The sequence below is a fragment of the Sinocyclocheilus rhinocerous genome, unplaced genomic scaffold (assembly GCF_001515625.1).
Source record: "Sinocyclocheilus rhinocerous isolate Xijiao unplaced genomic scaffold, SAMN03320098_v1.1 scaffold491, whole genome shotgun sequence".
NCBI lineage: Eukaryota > Metazoa > Chordata > Actinopteri > Cypriniformes > Cyprinidae > Sinocyclocheilus > Sinocyclocheilus rhinocerous.
Window position 1 is genome coordinate 734,298 of NW_015625034.1, and position 12,109 is coordinate 746,406.

Here is a 12,109-nt window from a genome sequence, read left to right on the forward strand (position 1 = left end):
GTCACATATTTGAATCGATTTTCAACCGGCTCGCAGTTAATCGTTACATCCCTACTGATTTCTAGTCGTGTCCATTTTTGGAAGACCAAACAAAGTAGTTTCGGCGGATCCGACGAAGGAGTGGAATGCACATGTGACGACCCCGGGCTGTGAAAACGGTGAAAGCCGATCCGGTGATCCACAGTGCGAGTTGATGTATTTCCTCAGCGACCAGCACAGATCAGCTCCAGGTATGACGAAGCGGATATCGTCCTCTTTTGGAAGACCAAACAAAGTAGTTTCGCTTTCACAACGAAGCACACAGCGTCTTCAGGACATGGCGGCAGCGGCAACATACTACAGTGAGAATAAAAGTTACGCCTTCTTTCTTTGCGTGAACATTTGGGCGGCGTTATGCAAATCTTCCCACATAGTGATGTAGATATGTGGGGGCGTGTTAGAATGAGCCGTTTTAGGTAGGTGTGGCTGACGCTTAACTTTTATAAAGAATATCTCTTTAGATTTGAGACTTTAGTCTTTGCAACTTTACAGATCTTCTTTATGCACCAAGAGCTTGTTGTTCGCATCATATGACCCCTTTAAAATGAAGTCATTGTGGATAACAGTCAAAGGAACGCTTGAGGTTGAGTACAAGTTAAGCTCTGCTGGTAGCATGAAAAAATAATTTCGACTCATCCCTGTAATAAAAATGTTTACAGTAATGCACTTGTAATGAAAGTCTATGGGGCAAGTCATTGCACCAGGATAAATGTTAAATATGCACTGTTTTAAAGGTACAGGCACATGGTTTAAATGGATAGTTTACCCAAAAATGTAAATTCTGTCATTTAATCACCCTCATGATGTTCCAAACCCATTCTTCTGTTCATCTTAAAAACATAAATGAAGATCGTTTTTTTTTAAATGTGGGACATTTCTGTTCCTCCATTCAAAGTCCATTCAACCAAAACTTTAAGAAATTACAACAAAGCTTTGTAAAAGTAATCCATCAATTGGTTTATGAGGATTATTATGCTTCTGTGGAGACATAATCATTTTATATGATGAACAGATTTAATTTAGGCTCTTATTCACGCATAAACATTGATTAAAGAATATAAATACAGCACATCAAATATGGTAAATGGAAGCTGAAATGTACTTATGACACATGATCAAGCGCGCTTGTATTGATCATTGTTTTTCAATTTTTCAGCTCCAGTCATAACCATGTAATGAGCAGTTGAACAAACCACTTTTTTAACTTTGAACACAGAACATTCCTTTAAAGGAGTTGTTATTCTCTAAGCATCATTTGTTCCAAAAGGGGGGATGATAAGTCTTCAACAAAGCTTTCTCATTCTCATCATTTGTCTCGGTAACATTGCATTTTAAAAACAGCTTGCCTAAAACAAAAACTCAGGATCTTACTTCTTCCAGCAATCCCTGGAAAGGCAGAAAACGGCAGAGAAGGAGAGGCTGTTTTTGGTATATGCCAAACAGTGGTGGCAGGAGTTCTTGGAAATTCGACCCTCACACCAGTCCAAGCTGGTGAAGATCTTTGCACAGGTGACCTGATGTTACTGAGCAATGTACTGTTGAGTGTTGCTATATATTGGTGATTTATTCTTGTTCATAACAGTATTTGCTTCAGATGTTTTATAAAACGTGTATGTTTCCCAGGATGAAAATGGTGTGAACCGGCCTGTGTGTTCATATGTACGGGTATTGCGTGCCGGCAGGTTGCTTGAGAGTCCGCGGCAGGCGGCGCGTTTCGTTAGCTTGTTAGCTCAGGAGAGAGCACCTGTGGTAGGAGGAGGAGTCCGGCAGGAGCAGTGGTGCTCTATGATGGCCTTTCTGTGCAGAAACAAGGTAAGACACCCTATTATATGCTGAACCTGAATAACCATAATCTAGAGTACAACCTTAGAATTCATATGTGCTGTTTTTATGAACGTTGATAAACAGATTTGATTTTCATTTATTACCATGTGTTTTTGTTGTCAGGGCGACTGTGAAGATCATGCCACACTTCTGTGTAGTCTGCTGTTGGGATTTGGACTGGATGCTTATGTATGTGTGGGCACCAAAGCCAAAAACATTCCATACACCTGGGTCATGACCTGCGGTACAGACGGCTCCATCACCTTTTGGGAAAGTTTCACTGCACACAGGTAAAAATTCATCCATTCTAACTGCCCCTAAAATGTCTCTAAACAAAAAGAAAATTACTTAAAATGTATACATTTAGGCTTTTTTAGTTAACCACTTACAAATGTGCTTAATGGCTTTGCTAATATTTCTGACTGTTTAAAAAAAAAAAGGAAAAAAAAGTGAATTATTGTATTGATTATGATTACGAAATGTCACCCACCTTACAGTTCTACTTCCAAACAAAGTTTCTCTTACAGTTGATTAAACATTACAATTGGATCGCACTATGCTAAACAATTTACAAAAACAGTCTTTGTGAAATATTTGAATGTTTTTAGATTTTTTTTCTGCAACAAAACAATTTATAGTTGTATAGTATATTAAATGTATATAATTTACTAGTATTTATATATTAAATTCGTATTTATTAATATTTCGAATTAGCTTTTATTTTTATATTATCAGTTCGTTTTATTTTTAGTTTGTTTTAGGGCTGTCAAAATGGCTGAAAAACGAAATAACATTTTTTAACTTAAATATGATCAAAAATCGAATTATATTCGAATTTAAAATGTTTAATTTCAGTTAGGGTGAAGAAAAGCTTTTGGCTTCTCTCCTGAGGCCACAAGAGGGCGCATCGAGCAAAATATTACTAATGCACGTTTATTCAAAGCATAAAATAACTTGACAATCTGTGATTAAAAAGTTCATAATGTTTAAAATAATGTTTTTAAACCAATTATAATTAAGTTGCTTAAACAACTATAAACAAAACAGCATCATGTATGTATGTACGCATAGTTTAATACAAAGGGCCGAAAGCCAATCACACGAGTTGCAGTGGGATGGGGAAAAAAACCCGCCAAAATGTCTCGAGATATGCTTTCAAAGTTGAACTTGCATTAATTTTACATGGCTTTCTAAACATGCGGCTCTTTTGTGCGAGACGCGAGTGCAACGGTGATAGATGTCCCTCTAGAAAATGCGTGAAATATGCGTTCTGTGTGAACGGCTTGGTTTAAGTTTTGACGTAAACAAGATCTTCTCCGCATTGATGTTCTCTTTTCCCGCAATATTTGAAATTAACAATGCAGCGGCGCCGCATCTAGTGGCTTCAACTGGATAGGCTAACAAAAACATTATAATGCAACGACACTTACATCGTCATCGCATCTCGTGCGCCACTGATAAGGCTGCCTCCTTAACGCACACCTAAAATTTGAATGCAACGTTTTTGCATTCGGCGAATATTCGAAATTCAAATTTTTTTTTGACAGCCCTAGTTTGTTTTAGTAATTTTCTTACTGTATGTGCTTGTTTAATTGTTTTTTTTTTTTCTGTTTGACTTTTATTTTTATTTCAGTTTTAGTCATTTTAGTACTTATTTTAGTTAGTTGACATTGCAACATTTCTAATTTCCGTTTTTTTTTTTTTTTACATCTAATATTTCAATTTTTTTTATTTCAGAGTTACTTTAATTAACAAAAATTATTTTTCATAGTTTTAATTTTCATTACCGATAGCAAAACTGGTTGTGAATATGTATCTTTAATTACAAATAAATTTCCTGGTTCTTTTGGAATCAGACATAAATGAAAAAATTCACAGTTAAGTGCGAAAGTCAGTCACAAACTCAGTCAGTGAGTCTGATTTAAACCACTAATGAATTTGAGGCTGTTTCATGAATCTTTTTGACTGATTCATCAAAGTACCATAAGAGTCATTTGTTCACAAATCAGACATCACACTGATTTCGTTGTTGTTAATAATGTTTAATATCTTGCTTTAAGACCAGGCCTCCTTTTTTACTTTCTGTACTAGATACCTCCACCGTCCAATAGACCCAGAAGCTCCCCCCATGGTTCCCCAACCAAAACCCACCCACCCTTACCGGACGCTCGGCTGCGTCTTCAACCACAAGAAGTTCCTGGCGAACTGTCAGCCGTCAGATGCTGTGGAGCTGTGTGTGTTTGACTTCACAGATGGCTCCCGCTGGAAGGCCATGAGCGAGGAGGCCGTGAGATCTGTATGTGCACCCGGCTCCACCTCCTCTCTCCCCCTGACTCCTCCTCTCTGCTCCTCTTCTGTAGTGCCTAATGAGGCCAGCAACCAACTTGAGCTGGAAATGCGCTACCTATTAGCAGAGCATAGAAAGGTAATATATACACACATGCACAAGCAACCTTCCACCTAAAAGCAACGTATGTAAAGTGCATTTCTGAATACAGCTAAAGGGAACATTTACCCCAAAAATGAACCATCCTTTACTCGCGTGTCAGTCCAAAATGACAAAAAAGCACCAAGAAAAGTATCATGAAAGTGGTCCATACAACTAGTGTGATATATTCAATGTCTTCTTAAAGGTCCCATGTTGTCAAAACTGAAATTTCCAGGCTTTTTTCATGACAACTGAGGTCTAGGTGCTATGTAACTACTATATAAGTTTCAAAACAGTCAGTCCACAGTAAAATTCACACAGCCTGCTTAAAGTAGCTGTGATTTTTCACGAACCGTTGTGACTTCCGTAAAAAGTTGACGTCAGAACTACACAGTCACCACCCCGAGCACCGCCCACCGTCCCACTCTGCTTTTGCCAAACCCCCAGACAACATCGCGGAAACATGTCGAAAAGGTTAACTTTAACCACGAAACCAGATCGGCCGACCTGTAACGTTACACTCTCACTCAAAGGATGGACGATCTGACAGGATTGTTACTATGAGGTGGATCACATCTAACGTGTAAAGTAAAGACAAACTTACCGTGTCTATCTAGTCATGATGAAGATATATACATTTCAATTTCAGCAGGCAACTATTTTTACAGCTACACTATTGTTCCAGCCACAATTAATCACAACAATGTATATACAATTATAAATGATTATCGTTACATTATTATAATTACATATTATATTATGATAAATCGTCAGTTTGTTGTTTTACACACATGCACACAGACATTATTTCATACACACAACATAGTCGTGAGATGCAAGAAACATAGACATATGGAAAGAAATCTGTAGACGCGCCCATAACAACAAAAGACAATACTTTATTGAACCTTTTCTGATAAGAAGTGTGAGCTGCAAACGCGAGCATTTTTGACGATCCTTTCTGTCCAGTCTGCTCGTTTTATCGCATTTAACCACAGCTGTCGTCGTTTTTTTTGTCTGGCAGTGGCAGCAGATATGCGCAAACGCGAGCATTTTTGACTATCGTTTCTGTCCAGTCTGCTCGTTTTATCGCGTTTAACCACAGCTGTCGTCGTTTTTTTTGTCTGGCAGTGGCAGAAGATATGTGATCAAATTTCTAATTTGAGGCTGTATTACGTCGATTCTGGCACCCAACATCACAACAAGATGATATTTTAAGCTCCTTATGTAGCCGAATCTGCGCTGGTTTGAATGGGCCGCCTCCAGTTTCCCCTTTTGTTTTGCTGCCTCCAGCTAGCGCTGTGACGTCGGCTGACCCTAGTTACCTGTGGTTGGCCTGGCCGTGCGTCACTCAGAAAACAACTGGCCAATCAGAAGAGAGGCTCATGAATATTAATTGCACAGGCCAAAATAGACCTGTTCTCAGCAGAGCTCCTGAGAGAGGAGATGGTTTTTGGTACTTATACCGCAAATATATATTCTTAAGGACATCAAAACCTCAAATAAAACTCCAGAAAGGTGTACAATATGGGACCTTTAAGCTATTATTAAAAAGTTTGGAGTTTTTTTTATTATTATTATTACTATTTTTGAAAGAAGTCTTTTATGCACACCAAGGCTGCATTTATTTGATCAAAAATACAGTAAAAACTATAATATTGTGAAAATATGATCTATTTAAATGTAATTTATTCCTGTGATGACAAAGCTGAAATTTTTAACAGCCATTACTCTAGTCTTCAGTGTCACATCCTTCAGAAATCATTCTAAAATGTTGATTTGATGCTTAAGAAAAATTTTTTTTATTATCACTGTTGAAAACAGTTGAAAGCAGTGCTGCTTAATATTTTTGTGAAAACCGTGATGCTTTTTTTTTCAGAATCAATGATGAATAGAAAATTCAGCTTTTTTTCCAATAAATTTTTCTATTTTTTCTATCACTTTTGATCAATTTAATGCATCCTTGCAGAATTTGTTTTTTCCCCCCCAAATTTACTGACCCAAAGTTTTGAACATCAGCATAATTCAGTTAACAGCAAAACAGCAACCTAAATTCTTTTCTAGTAGTCTATTCCTCCTAGAAAAAAAGTAAGGTATTACTTTAGAAAACTTAGAATAGCATGGACTACTTATATTATGCTTTTTGTCATTTTGAAACTTAAAATACCCAGTTCAATATTCAATATTTTGTATTATTTCAAAGAAAAAAGTGACTTGGGGTTTGAAGCAACATGAATGTTGGTCTAATTTTTGAACATGTTTACCACAGATATACAAGACTATTTTCTTGACATTGAAAAAACAGCCAGAAAATAGTTGACTGATAAACTTGTACTTGGATACTTTTTAACATGCTTTTGTCTGTAGGATCTTGGTCTGGCAACGGTCTGGGATGATCACCTGTCATACCTGCTGTCGGCAGCGCTGTCGGCGTATGAACTAGAGCGCTGTACAGGTGTGTCGTGTGGAAACGAGGAGTTTCAGGATGCCGTGAGAAGAGCGGTACCTGACGGACACACTTTTAAAGGCTTTCCCATTCATTTCTTGCACCGTAATGCACGCAGGGCATTCGCTACCTGCCTCAGGTACCTGCACAAACAAACAGAGCTACCTATAATGCCTTTTTTATTGATATGTCACTTAAAACAGAAACCGTTTAAAGAAGTAGCAACAACAAAAAAAATCGCAATTTTGTTCAGTGCTGTTAGTGGTCAAAAGTCACATTGTAGCTTTAAAAAAGACAAACCACTAACATCTAAACTTGTTTTCTTATGTATCACTCAGGTCACCGTTCTGTGACGAGATTGTTTGCTGCCGAGGGGATCATGTGCGACTGGCGGTGAGGGTTCGTGTCTTTGCCTATCCAGAGTCGGCTTGTGCTGTATGGATCATGTTTGCTTGCAAGTACAGATCAGTGCTGTGACAGAAAGCAGTATGACCATTCACCTCAGGTTCATAGAATTCACAAATCTCCTTTACAGCTCCTTAAACTAATCTGCTGGGTCTGGAGTATTATTATGAGTTTTGCAACTACATGTATGCCATTTAAATCTATGCTGCTCATATATGTGCAGTACAATTACAATTGTTTTACATGTACTGTGTGTGTGTGTGTCAGTTGGAGGCTGTTAAATTGGTATTTATGGATATATTTTTCTAAATAAATCACTTTTACAATGCCTTTATTTGTCCTTGGCATGGTTTCCAATCTCTTGTGCCATTTAACTTACCAATTTGTCAGTTTCATTCATTCATTCAGGATTCTTTGGCTAGAAAGTTCAAAAGAATATAATTTATTTGAAACAAATCTTTTGTAACATCATAAATATCTTTACTGTCAATTTTTTTTTTATCAGTTTAATGTGTCCTTGTAATGAAAGTATTAATTTCTTTCTTTATTTCTTTTCTTTTTCTTTTGATTTTTAAATCTTACTTACCCCATACCTTTGAATGGTAGTGTATCATGCCTTTTACAAAAATATTAAGAAGCACATTTTTAATATTACATCAGAAGTTTGTTCAAAAATATTAGTTGAGCTTAAGCTTCTTAGCACTGGGTTTTATCAGCCGAAAATATGTATAAAACAAACCAAAGTATTTTCACCTTGTTCGTGACACGCCAATGTACTCTATTTAAATGTTAACATGTATTTTATTTAATTTTTAACATTTTTTTTTCCTAATGACAATTTTTATATATATATATATATATAAATTGTCATATTGTATATATATATATTTGTAAATGTAAACAGGCAATTTAATGAATAGTACACTAAAAAATGCTGGGTTAAATATAACCCAGCGCTGGGTTAAAAAGGGACAAACCCAGCTATTGGGTTGTTTTGACCCAGCGGTTGAGTTCAAAACAACCCAATAGCTGGGTTATATTTAACCCAGCATCTTTTAGAGTGTAGTAAATGAAACCGTCAAGCTTTTTTACTGAATAAAAATACTAACAAGTGAACACAACAAAAACCGGTATGTCTATGCAGTTTTTGGCCAGGAGATGGCAACATACTCTTACAAAAAAAAAAAAAAATTGCACAATTGTAGACTTGATCCTATAGGTAAGATGAGCCAATATATCCTGATCCGTCCTCATGCTACAGCACATTTATTGAAACCAAAGCAGAGATGAGCTTGCATTCTCTTTAAGATGACCTTTGTGATCGTGTTCCTTTTGTGGTATTAAGAGTCATTAGCAAATCTGGCCAAGTATTCAGAGAATCCGCACTAAACCACAAGAGCACATTATCAATTCATTAATTATCTCTCCAAGGTTGCATCATTGTCTCCTCCATAAGCTTCTAATTACCAGGTACTAGTTGCCATGGCTGCCACCCAGTTCCACTTAGAATGGAAGCAAATTTGTGTTTTACACTGAAACAAATATGCTTTTACAAACAGATGCTATTTTGTTTAAATCCTGAAATGTGTCTGATGAGTCATTATTGTGCTAGTTATTAGAATTCATTTATGCTGATCAAGATAAATTTAAGGTTGTAAAAAGAAAATGAAATAGGCCTACAGTTTTGCAAATAAAAATAGCACAATGTGCTAAGTGGACATGGTCATATGAAACGCATGGTTGCTTGATGTAACACATTACATATGAACATTGTCCACCTTCTTTGTGTTCCACAGAATAATTACTTTGCAATGTGGAAGTAGGCTTTTTTTTCTTTTGTGAATGTGCAAGATTTCAGATTCATTAGACAATTCAATAAACACTACAACAGTTTGTTACAGTGTTTTTATGATTACGATAATAAATTAAAATAATGTTACCAGTTTGCAACATCAAACAGTGTATAGTAGTGCTTGAGATTTTCAGGGGCTCTTCCAGTAGGTTACAAGGTTGCGCCGCCAGTAGGTGGCGACAGGTAGGTCACTTTTGATTGAGTTATTGAATCATTCACTCAATCCATTGGTTCACTGAACACGGATTCATTCAAGAAGTAAACCCATTATATTGTGGCCGTGCGTGATAGATAATTCTGCTTGACTTCCTTTAGACTATTTTCCTTGTCGGAACAACAGCAGACAAAGTACATGGCAATCTAAATGTAAGTTGCTAAACATTAACTTTTTACTTATTCAAGTGTTGTATGAAATGTTCAAGTGTAGTAAGTAAAACAATGGACAGATAAGACTAATAAACAGGCTATTACACAGTTTACACTTTAAGTATATCAATTTATATCAGTTACATTAATAATAACTTGGATATAATTATGCACCTTGTCAATCAGAACGCACATTTGCACGCCAACAAATGAAATGTTGTGCTATAGTATTGCTGAAGACTGCAGTCTGGTCTTATCAATTAATGTATAAGTGTCACGGTTTTGTCACAGCAGTTTACTAGAGAGAGACCCAGATGCAGAATGATCAAGGGAGTGAGGTTTATTGACAAGACAAGGAATGAATGGGATGATGTGAGAGTCCAAACAGTACAAAAGGGCAGTCTGCTGGTCCTTGGTCAGACCTGAACAAAGTCTTGCTGGAGAACAAAGGAGATAGAGCAGCCCCAGTCGATGAGAACACTGGATATCAGGCAGCAGCTTGAGGAACCAGGGCTTGATACTTGGAGCTGTAGTGATACCAGTCCAGTCAGAGAGCCAGGTCTTGAGAACAGCAGCCAGGAGGGATTCAGGACACAGAACAGGAACAAACACAAGACATAACACGACACACAAGACAAGACCACAAGAGAGAACAAGCAGCAGCAAAATAACACTCTGACTACACTATGACTAGAAAGAAAAAAAAACAAAGAGAAACAAATACAAACTGCAGAAAGCAAATAAAACAAAAAAAAAAAACCAAAAGGCAAATTCTAGGAATCAATAACTAGAATAAAAACTGGGCAAAGACTAAATCAAAATAAATAAAGAAACCAAACTAGAGGCTTGAGAAAACTAGAGCAAACATAAAGACAGGAACTAGACTACAGCAAAATAAAAACAAAGAAACCCTAATAAACTTCAAGAGAACTAAATACAAAGCTAGACTGACTAGGAAAGTAAAATCTAACACTACTAATATGACGAATAGACTGACAAGGAATTGTTTTTCACACAATGAACTAATGCAACGAACCAGCAGATACATGAGGGAAGAGGCACACTATAAAGGAGCAGAACACATGAGGAACAGGTGGACACAATCAAGTTAATGAGGACTAGACTAGGACTAAACAAGGGGGTGTGGTAGAGGGAAACAAGGGGGCAGGACGAGAGGAGCACATGGCCAACATAAACAAAGACAAAGCCATGTGCTCAGACACAAGACAAACAAGGAAACGTTAAACAAAGACAGAACAGACATGACCGTCAGGGCAGGACCCTGACAATAAGTTCTCACAATTTTTAAATCCGTTTCAGTGAGTTAAAGTTCTTCGAAAATAGATTGACTATTATGATTTTTCTACGCGGTGTTTAATCCTTCAACTTGCAACGTTACGTAATTTCCCTTCTGTCCACCAGGGGGAGACAAAATACAAACAATACTAGAGCTTCAACCGTAAACCTAAAGACGATGGTTTAAGGATTATTTAATTGATATTTTAAACCTTTTATTACTTTGAGTGATTGCATGATCGCATTTCCACTTGAGGTATCATGTATTGCTGAATTGAAAGTCTACATACCATCATAAGATCATACTATTATTTTCCTGTTTGCTTGCACAAGGCTCCATTTCATAAGGTGTGACTCAATAAGAATTATTAATATGAACAAGACATAGTGCATTCCAGCACACGAGCTAGTCTTAGGGCCTCAAAATGCACTGAATGGCTTTGCTTATCTTTTGTTTCATTTTCTTTTTGCTGTTTAATCCACTTGCACATTACAAATAACTTGTGAACTGTGTGGAAACAGTGACATCCAATTATATCCGTCTTTCCCATCTCTCGTTAACAACTGAGCGTTCAGCTACTGAACGTGTCGAGGACAAGGAGTGTGTATGGCATTGGGGGTTGGAGTTGTGGAAGGGGTGATTTAGGTTAATGAATATTTCCTTTCTGACTGAATCCCACCTTCACTTCTAATCCCATTTCCTGTCTGGGAGAGGAAGTGTTTGATGCATGCCAAACAAGTATTGTCTTCACTGCATATGAAATGTCTTGAACTGCAGGTGCAATATTCTAATGAGTCTGTAGGGACAGAAACCTCATCTCAGCAGACCAGTGACAAAAACACACTCCGCTAACGTTGACAAAAATGGCTGTTGATTAAGAGAAGTTTGATTTGATTATGTGTTGTTTTGGAAATACCTTTTTTTTTTCAGACTGTGTTATTAATTGATAAATTTGATCAAATCTAGACTGCTGCAGACGTGGCGTCCACCAGACTCTTATTGTTGTATGACAGGCATGTCTTTACTTTTAAAATCTAATATTCAAGTTTCCTTATTCTTAGTTTTAAAATAACTATTTACTTAAATGTCTCAGCTTGATTCTTTATGTGATTTTAATTGAAAATACTAATGAAAGTGCACTTTGTTTTTATTTTTATTCCCTCTCTGTTTTATTTTTTTAAATACAAATCTTACAAAATTCAAGTCAAACTGATATCTTGAATATTATATTACAAACATTTCATTGATATTTTCATTAATTACTTGAACTCATCCACAGATCATTTACAAATATGAACAATGTTCAAAAATACCATGATGAAACATGAATATTTACAACGGAGTAAAAAATTGTGCCAGTTTGTAATTACACAGCATGCATTTATCCAATTACATACACTGTAAATTGCAAATGAGATACTTCAGAGTGAAAAAGCATAAAAGGTAAAATGG

The 12,109-nt window shown here is 36.6% G+C and overlaps 1 protein-coding gene across 1 annotated transcript in view; it reads left to right on the forward strand.

Annotated features, from left to right (window-relative positions):
- cep76 (centrosomal protein 76) overlaps positions 1-7,472 on the forward strand; it is a 13,028-nt gene extending 5,556 nt beyond the window's left edge. Inside the window, exons 7-12 of the mRNA XM_016563558.1 lie at positions 1,420-1,548; positions 1,663-1,851; positions 1,987-2,153; positions 3,955-4,288; positions 6,659-6,876; positions 7,076-7,472. Coding sequence (XP_016419044.1) covers positions 1,420-1,548; positions 1,663-1,851; positions 1,987-2,153; positions 3,955-4,288; positions 6,659-6,876; positions 7,076-7,214 — 1,176 coding nt within the window. The 3' untranslated portion in view covers positions 7,215-7,472. The remainder of the gene's footprint in view (positions 1-1,419; positions 1,549-1,662; positions 1,852-1,986; positions 2,154-3,954; positions 4,289-6,658; positions 6,877-7,075) is intronic.
- Positions 7,473-12,109: the final 4,637 nt, after the last annotated feature.